General features: G+C 40.0%; 1 protein-coding gene across 1 annotated transcript in view; it reads left to right on the top strand.

The window, feature by feature from the left end:
- Nucleotides 1-444: 444 nt before the first annotated feature.
- MYH7B (myosin heavy chain 7B) overlaps nucleotides 445-9,916 on the top strand; it is a 52,956-nt gene continuing 43,484 nt past the window's right edge. Inside the window, exons 1-3 of the mRNA XM_081916587.1 lie at nucleotides 445-578; nucleotides 1,971-2,122; nucleotides 4,282-4,385. Of these exons, the coding sequence (XP_081772713.1) occupies nucleotides 2,026-2,122; nucleotides 4,282-4,385 (201 nt within the window). The 5' untranslated portion in view covers nucleotides 445-578; nucleotides 1,971-2,025. The remainder of the gene's footprint in view (nucleotides 579-1,970; nucleotides 2,123-4,281; nucleotides 4,386-9,916) is intronic.

The raw sequence follows: 9,916 nt of genomic DNA, 5'->3' as shown, positions 1-9,916 counted from the left end.
TTCCTTTCCATTTCTTTATCCCACTGAAAATCAGGTTTGATATATTTTGAATCGAACACTCTGCAATTAAATGAAGTTGGAGTCACCCATGCCTCTGTTTTTGAATCTGGAGTTTGAGATCACTGGTGGCATCCCTGAAGAAGGCATGGTTAACAGTCCTGCTCAGCAATTACCTTCCTGGTCGTAAAAGTTCTGAGTATAGGCCAAAGGCTGCGGTCAAAAGTTGAAATGATCGCAACAGAAGGGGCTGAAAGAACAAATTATGCGATTGCATTTTGTGGTGTTCCTCTTCTGGAAGAGAATGGCTGTGAGAGAGGGCTGCCTGTCAAAGCTGGAGCCCCCACTCTCTGCCTTTGTAATCGCCTGACAATACAGGAGTAAAAATAACCAGCCTGCATTTGCAGAGAGATAAAAGTTTGCCTTTTGTGTCTCTATGGGCAGTAGGGCAGCAGCACCAATGGAGCTGATATGACACATGGGAATTTCTGACATATCTCTCCCTACTGTGACCTTGAGGGACACAATAAAAAGGGGCTTCACAGCATACACACACACAGTCACTCAGCCCCGTAGCCAAGGTTGGTAATCAAAAGCATGTCTGTGTTGCATGTTTGTTCTGTGCTGTTACCTTACCTTCCTTAGCATGGCTTTTCGAAAAGAAAAGAGAATAAGGAACAGGATGTCTGTGGTTATCATGCTAACTCATGAGGCTGGTGCAGGGTTGGTGAGTTCAAAGGGAAAGATAAAAGAATAATGTGCATTTATTAAGATTTGAGTTCAGCAAAGCTAGTAGCAACAGTGTGTGTTATTGATGTTGTGTTTCAGCATGCATGGATCCTGAATATGAGAACTATTTGTTGCTGTAGCAACTTTTTATTGGAATGTTGTTAACAATAGCCACTTATAAAACAATGAGTGATTCTGCAGGAGTTAATGGTCTGGCTGCACTCACCACTCTTTTGTAATTCTAAATGGAACCTTGTCTTTTTAGGCATTTATTTGGTCAAATTAATGGATGCATCAACCAAACTTCTTCACTAGTTTGAGAGAGAGTTCATGCAAAGCCGGGCTTCCAACCATCCACATTACCACTCATGCATGGACAGGTCTGCAGATACTAGCTCAATCAGAGTAGAAGCATAGGGACCATCTGCAGAGAACTATCTCTGAGATGTAAATTGGCAAAAGTGTATGGCAGGAGCTGACAATAGATAGCTCACAGTCCACTAGTGAACCACCGGCCAGTTTCAAGTTGACTGACCAGTGCTTACAGATTGTTGGGATTTTTGTAGAGAATGTTGAATAAGTTGGAGCTGGGTCTGATCCAACAAGCTGCTTCTTATGTTCTTAAGCAAGGATGCATATTCATGATCACCCACTATATATATTAAGAGATCTTTTGCACTCTTGCTTTCTCATTTAAAACACATACACGTAAAGGGACCAAAAGGAATCTTGTAAAAATAAGCCATCGTCTCAGCAAGAAGCAAGTCATCCCATCACTGTGTTACCAGATTAATATGTCAGTGATTTGGAATAAAGGTGTGATGGATTGTACCAGGAACATATTGAAACAACTGTTGCTTGCCATGTATGAGGCATGTATTGGCCAAGAGACAACTGGCTTTGGTTCACCCAGCAGAAAAGGAGTAGGCTGATGCATTGGAGTGAGGTATTTATTCTGTTTAAATGTAGTACAAGTTGATGGACTACATAGGGCCTATAGGACATACTGGGAAAGAAAGAAAAGGAAGGAAGGAAGGAAGGAAGGAAGGAAGGAAGGAAGGAAGGAAGGAAGGAAGGAAAGTTCTAATTCTTCTTTTGACACTGAAAGAATCTTTTCTATGTATAGGTAGGATAGAAAGTGAATGGAGAGCATTTTTCTTCATGAGGGGGGGTGGATACTGTGTTTTTCTGTAGCTAACTGGTGTGCTAATGCTTTGTTTCTGTTCTCTCTTCTCAACTTCTAGAGTGTTCAGATTATCTGTTTTCTGCTGTTGAGCACTACCCCTTGTAGTAGGCAAGATGTCTATGTTGGACATGGCTGAGTTTGGGGAGGCGGCTGAGTACCTCCGGAAAAGTTATGAGGAGATGTTAAAATATCACAATATACCATTTGATGGTAAGGCAACTTTTACTGTTCTCAAGGGGCCTTGTATCCATGACCCCCTCCCTCCCTTTCTTCTCAAGTGTTGCTATTGTTTGCTTATATGTATTGGGGCAATTATAACCACTCCTAGGAGAACATTTGTTTACCCAGTGTTGCTGCAGATTAAAACCCATTAATTTCAGAGTATTTGAATCAAACGTTTATGAAATCTGATTGCAAATATAGAAGTTCTGCTAATCATACAGCTCCATTTTGCAATTTGTAGGTAAACCTTTAGTGAGACTGTAATATGTAAATTGGACACGTGAACAAAGTACTTCTGGAAGGACTGTGTGAGACAGAAGTATCTGCTTTCTAGAAACCTGTGGAGAATTTAGTTTGGGAAGCTGTTTCTTGGCCATCTGTCACACTAGGGATAAACAATTGACTGCAGGAGTATCCAGAAATGGATACTCATTCTTTCCACCTCTGCCATTATCATATTACATGTGGGCTATTCACTGCCATTGTTACAATTTACAGGAGTGATCTGTTTGGTTTCAGAATAAATACCCTAATGCTAATGCACAAGGAATGCAGGAACATAATATTGCTTTATTTGTCCTAAAATACATTTTCCATCTGACTCAACTCTTGGGGTCACAGGCAAATCCAGAAAGAGGACAAATGTCACCGGACAAAATATAGAAAGGCCTGCTATATTCCAGCATCTCTTGAAACAATGCATTTCTGGATTGTCCCAAAGCAAACTTCCATGTGTCTGCTTCTAGAAATTCCTAGTCCATTTCTGAAATCATTCAAGATAATGGTTGTGTACAAACTATGCCTTTAAAGCACTCTTTGAAGCACATTTTCCCCTTCAAAGAATTATGGGCACTGTAGTTTGTTAAGAGTTGCTGAGAATAGTAACTCTGTGAGGGGTAAACTCCAGTAGGAAAGAATACTTTAAAGCCAATCGTCTGCAACCATGCACATAGTTAATCCACCTAAATCCCACTGAAGTCAATGAGATATAGGCAGCCTAACTATGCTCATAATTGTAGTCATTGTCTCTTCTACACATCCTTGGATTTTTTTTTTATCACAAACATTTACCTGGCAAATGCAAGTTTGCCTTTGATAGAGCTGAAATAATTATGCATTTGGCCAGGATTTCAAAATCTGTGTCCAATCTTTGGAAGTTTGTTTTCTTAAAAAAAAAAAAAACCTGATTATGAGGGATACTTGGTATTTTTTATCTATATTTTAAAAGATTTATAAGCCATTATAACATATAACAGAGGTGTACTTCTATACAGTCATACCTCGGGTTACATACACATCGGATTACATACGCTTCAGGTTACAGACTCCTCTAACCCAGAAATAGTACCTCGGGTTAAGAACTTTGCTTCAGGATGAGAACAGAAATCATGCTCCGGCAGCGTGGTGGCAGCAGGAGGCCCCATTAGCCAAAGTGGTGCTTCAGGTTAAGAACAGTTTCAGGTTAAGAATGGAGCTCCGGAACAAATTAAGTACTTAACCCGAGGTACCACTGTAATCTTAAGACTTCTGGATAACTTCCAGGGTATTTAAAACAATCAAACAAACAAACAAACAAGGCAAAGCAAAGCAAAGCAAAGCAAAGCAAAGCAAAGCAAAGCAAAGCAAAGCAAAGCAAAGCAAAGCAAAGCAAAGCAAAGAAGCCATAAAACTTAATCCAACATCTTATTTGTTGTCTTTGCAAGTCACTCTAAAAGCCTTTTTCACCCGGAGGGCAGGGTAAAAATGCTTTCAACAAATATATATATATATATATGAATACGATTAGAGGTATTACAAATTTGAATTTGAAACATGGTTATGCAGTATTGCGCAACGAATTTGAGTTAGGAAGGCTTGCTTAAATATACCTGCCCCAATTATCCCTGCTCTAGCCCTTGATTCTGAGTCATGATTTACCACATACTGTATAAGGTAGCAGCAAAATACACAAATCAATCCTAAAACAAGATGGGGGTGTGTATATGAGAATTACACAACATCAGCTTGAAAGGAGGAGAATACTATTGTGTTCAGTTGTACTGCTAAATTTTATAAGTGCATGTATGGAAACTACTAAGAATTGTAACCCTATTGCTCCCTTTTCCGGAGTGCTCTCATTTCTCTTGTCTCTTTCGGGGATCGTAAAGGAAAGAAGAGGGCCTGGATCCCGGATGAAAAAGAAGCATATATTGAAGTTGAAGTCAAAGAATCCTCTGGTGGCAAAGTCACTGTGGAAACGAAAGACAAAAAGGTAAAAGAATTCCATACTGATGGGGGGCAGTGAAATGTGGCAGGGAGGAATTGAAAAGGAAAGAGAGCCTGCATGAGGGCATATGGCAGAGGAAAGGAGGGAGATGAAATATGCTTAAACATGTCACATTGGCCGCAGTTCTTACTGACGCTTCTGCAATCATCAAGAATTAAAAGTGGCTCTTATGTTACTGGAGCTTCCCAGGGCTGCATCACACGCTACTCTTCTGGGACAGATTGCACGGGAGAGGCACAATGATCTTGTTTGGTTGATGATGATGATGATAATTTTTATTATTTATATGCTGTCCCTCTGACTGGGTTGCCCAGCCACTCTGGGCAGCTTCCAACAAAATATAAAACACAATCAAACAACATTAAAAACTCCCCTATGCAGGGCTGCCTTAAGATGTCTTATAAAAAACAACAACCCTCAAACATGGGAAATAACCTCATTATCATTCCCTCCCATGTAGTCTCCTCTGTTAAGACCAGGCTTGAAATTGGTGTGGCTTCATCATTATTATGTTGTTTTTTGAAAGCTGGGTTAAGAGTTTAACATTTCAATCTACTGTCTCTAGGGTTCATTTGTACTCCTCATTTTAAAGGGTGAATCTCTTTTAGGATTGATTATAGATTTTCAACTACCCACTGTGTGTTTTTACATGAGTAGAATGTGTCCTTTTATTTAAAATGCACCTCTGGGTTATTTGTGGGGCATAGGAATTTGTTCATATTTCCCCCAAAAAATATAGTCTGGCCCCCCACAAGGTCTGAGGGACAGTGGACCGGCCCCCTGCTGAAAAAGTTTGCTGACCCCTGCACTAGCATAACAAAGTCCCTCCCCTTCTCTCCTATCTCCTGCCATGTTGTATCCCACCCATTATGCTTTCCTGAGAACTGCACACTGCCCTGTGATGGCTTTTATGTCCTGAACGGCTGTTTACAAATCTTTTAATAAAAACAAACATAAACTAAAATCCTGGAATAGGATTTTAAGACACAAAGGAGCAGCAACTAGGCCACTGCTGTAATGCAAGAACTACCTGCTACACAGTCAAATGAAATAATTATTATTTATTCCAATTATTTATACTGGAATTATTTGGCTGGAATAGGAGCAGATGCTGTCCTTGCCTGTCTGCCTCCCTCTCACAACAGCAGTACTGCTGCTACTCCTCATATCAGTAGTAACAGTACTCCTACTCCTAATATACTTTTAATTTTTATAGTGTTTTTTTCCTAAATATGAGAGCAATTTCACATACATTAATTCAACAGCAGAACAACCTAATTTCAATTTAGCAATGAAAAATAGATTGGTTGTCGATGAAATTTATGACTTTGACATGAATTTTCCTTACAACTCAATCCTTCCAAATAGTACAAGCATATAGTTTCAAGAAGATTCCTTGTAAGGAAAAGTGTTGAAAGAATTAGTGAAATACCTTTCCTTGTCCCCTAATTTACCCTCAGGCAATCAACTGTCTCAACCTGACAGCTGAGACAACATTCCATAGCCCTAATGACTTATTTTGTTTATCTGGTTGCTACAATGGATTTGATTATCCAGCTTGGTTCAGGAAATAATAGCAAAATAATAGGCTAGGTTTTCTTCTCAGATAAGCTATGGTCTATCAGTCTACACACAGGAAATAGAAATCACCTAAATTGTTTTTTATTTTTTTTGTAAATGATGCATTTATTGTAGAATTGTCAGCCGTTATTTTTTCAGGGAATTGACTTAACAAGCAAGATATCTGTACAAAATGGTTTTTTAACATTTATTCTGAACTGATGCTACTACTGCTGCTAGTGCTATAAATACCCATTAGGCTTTTAAAAAGCAATTTTATGGCAGTTTACACTAACCCTTACCAGGCGTTGCAGTGACAGGCTTTGCCCATAACACACATATCTTCATTAAATTATCTGCAGAGATCTTATACACAGACATATGGACATGCAATGCCCTCTGTTATACCTTCACTATCTCTAGACTGAATGCTTGAAAAGGGCTCCTGCAGTGGATAAGCAAGCAACACAATGTTGATATCTGTGCTTGATTTCTATGGTGCTATATCTATTCACAGTACTCAGTTGCTACATTGATTTAAGTGGGAATAAAGTTTGTACTCTGATTTCTATTGCCTTTATTGAGTTGCTCTTCAAGGTGGCAGAACGCTTGATAGTTTTTAATAACCCAGCAGCTGCTAAAACATCCACTAGGTCAGTCTCTCAGTTAATCTTAGTCAATTAATATGATTAGTCCATTTAGTTAGTCCATTAACCAGTCCCCAATTAAATTGACATGTGAGGAAAAAGCATTAAAAATCATTCCTTTTTTAGGATGATGGTTGTGTGTGGTGCAGCAGACATTTTTAGAATAGGTGTTATAAGGACTGGCCTCGTCTTCAATGTCTCCACACATGTTTGCCCTGCGGAAACCACCCTAACCTTCTCGCATTATTCAGGAAAGGGAAGTCCAAAAAGAAATTCTAAGTGCATTTGGCTGAGAGCACTTAGATGCCTCCCTGCAATTGGAAACCTTGTGTGATTGATGTTCCTGGTTATAGGGAGAATTCTAAGCACAGTCAGCTGAATGTGTGAACAATCTTCCTTCCACACAGCACATTAAGGTCTGAGGCTACAGCTGGCAGGGATTACTACATTGGACCCCACTTTACCCTCAACAGGCAAACATCCAAATAGACCTGCTCAGTTAGAGACAAAAAGAAATACCTAATTTAAGATGGTGTGTTTGCCATCTGCATTTTTGTTTATTATGCATCGGAATTAAAAATTATAATCAGCTGTCCATCAAATTAGATGAGGTACATCATCACTAAAAATATTTGAACCCATTAATCAAACAGCTGAATCAGTTATATGTTGTAGTCGTAATTAAAAGTAATAATAATAATAATAATAATAATAATAATAATAATAATAATAATAATAATTTATTTATATCTCGCCCTCCCTAGCCAAAGCCAGACTTGGCTAACAATAGTAAAAATAGCACAGTTTACATAAAACCTCTTGATGTTGATTCAACATCTAATAACTCTTATCTTCAAACTTCTACTTCTGAGTGACAGCAAGATGGCTAATGGCTTCCTGCTTCAGGCTTTGGGTAGCTTTTGCTTTCAAACTAGCTGTAGTACTGAGATTTTCCTTGCAGCTCTGGCTGATGAACTGCATAAAGATGAATAAAACAACAGCTGCTCCCCAACCTGCTCTCTGGGGCTGGTGGTGGCTTTCCTGGGGCTGGTGGTGAGGGAAGCTCGGCTTTCCCCACTGCCAGCTCCACAAGTGAAAGGAACCTGAGGCTATCTGGAGAGTGAGAGAGGTCGGTGCGCACTGACCCCTCTCGCTCTCCAGATAGCCGCCTGAAGCCTCCGGAGCACGGTGGGAGCTCCCGCCGCGCTCCGGAGGCTTTGGGATGCCTTCTGCTGAAGCCTGGAGAGTGAGAGGGGTCGGTGCGCACCGACCCCTCTCGCTCTCCAGGCTTCAAAGATAGCCACCTGAAGCTAAGGGTTCCTTTCAGGTTCCTCTTGCTGAAGGGTAGGTGCCCCTTCAGCTAAGTGGGAGGAGAAATGGAAGGGGCTCCGTTTCTCCTGCTGCTTCACTGAAGGGGCGCTGCGCAGAAAGGGGAAAAAAATTTTTTCTTGTTATCCCCCTCTAAAACAAGGTGCGTCCTATGGTCAGGTGCGTCCTATAGAGCGACAAATACGGTATTTTGCATGGATAATATCCCATGTTCCTTCCTTGGCACCTCCTAGTGTGGCAAGGGAGGACCTGTCTCAGAGACCCTGGAGAGCCACTGTTGTATGGGGCAAATTCAACAAGCCAATGATGTTTATTTAATATATTTCTAGTTTACCATTTGTTAGTAGCGAGAATTAAAGCAATTGACTTAAAACCAAATACTGTGTTAAAATTGCTGGGAAAACAGCAATAAGAGACACCCAACAATAAAAAACATCAGCAACAAACCAGCAATGAACTGATAAAAACAGTATTATTAAAACCGTGGGGGGATCTTCAACTGGTGCTAGGCATATCACCCTGGGGAGAGCATGCTGTGGTTGGCTTATTGGGCTGGGTCACATGACACAGTAAGTTAAAGTCGGGCTTACTGAGACTGTGAATGTGTGGGGTCCTGGAGGGGAGCTTGCAGCCCCATAGCTCTTCCCTTGTCTTTTTTAGACCTGGACAGTGCTGAGCTAAGCCAAGGCTTGACTTACCATGTTTTCTTAGTCTGGGCTCATGGTTTAGCTCTCTCTTCACTAACCATGAGCTATAACCAAGGTTTGTTCCAGGTCATTTTATGTTGATATAGATATACATTTTACATGAATTTTAAGAATATATTTTAGCATAAGTTATACTTCGGCTCCAATATCATTATTAACCGTCATGATCTAGGGACAGCATGGCTTAGAATCCTATTATTAATAACCAACCAAATCAATATAAGATATATAACTAATATTGTTTTCAATCCTTGGGACCAGCTATCTACTTCTCAGCAGACTTCCTCTAATGCCTAGCTATGTTTCTTCAAGCTTCCAGGTTATTTTGTTATGTTTTTAACCACTAGTCATGTCTGCCTAATTAAGCTGAAACTGGCAAGGCTTTCTTTTCATATGAGCTTTAACATTTGTTAAATGCAATTCATTCTCATCAGGCACAGATGTGTAATATGATAGTTATTCCAGTTCTTAGATTTATAGGATCAAACTAATTCCAGTTATTATAAGTAATGAATTGTATACTTCAGCTGTTTGTCTAAATAACCTCAAACCTTCCTGATTAAAACCCTGTGGCATATTATTTTGTTTAGGTTATATTTATCCATAGAAACCCTTGACAGCAGCCGCTGCGTTGCACCACAGGAGCAATTGAAGTGCAATTACAGGAGTCACGACAAGATGTGACTAAGCCCTATTAAATCCCTAAGGCTCCACTCTTGAAAGTCAATGGGATTTACTTCCATGTCCCATATGTGGAGCTGGGTTGCTAGTCCTTGCCCAATAAAGTGCTGCGACCAAGAGTCTGTCTCCATATATTTCTAGTCTAGGAGAAAGAGCTGGAGAATTAATCTAAAGTGCTCCTTGTGTATGGCCAATACCACAAAGGAGGTTTCATAGGAGGATATTGCTATGGGGCCAAATGGCTCATCTGTTGCATGAAACACAATGTCCAAATGTTTTGCGTGATGACTGGTGGCAGTGCAGCCTTTAGACCAAACTTTATTTAAAGACCTCTTAACCAAAAGTGTTCAAATGAAGGGGAAAGCCATCGCTTTTATTTCCTGCTTATGGGTTTCAACAGCACCTCCTTTGCTTTTCTTTTTGTAGTAAGTATTACAGGCTTTCATTACACTCATAAGATAAGACCAAAGCAGAGAAAACAAAACCAAGGATGGCAATATGAAAATCTGACACCAACAGCACCTCGTTTTCAAAATACATTTTTATTGGATTTAATAATAAGCAAGAATAAATTGCACCATTCCACCACTGC

The sequence above is a fragment of the Podarcis melisellensis genome (genome assembly GCF_964234715.1).
Source record: "Podarcis melisellensis genome assembly, chromosome: 6".
Lineage (NCBI taxonomy): Eukaryota > Metazoa > Chordata > Lepidosauria > Squamata > Lacertidae > Podarcis > Podarcis melisellensis.
Note: the sequence above shows the minus strand (reverse complement) of the source record. Positions and strands in the feature narration are given on the sequence as shown.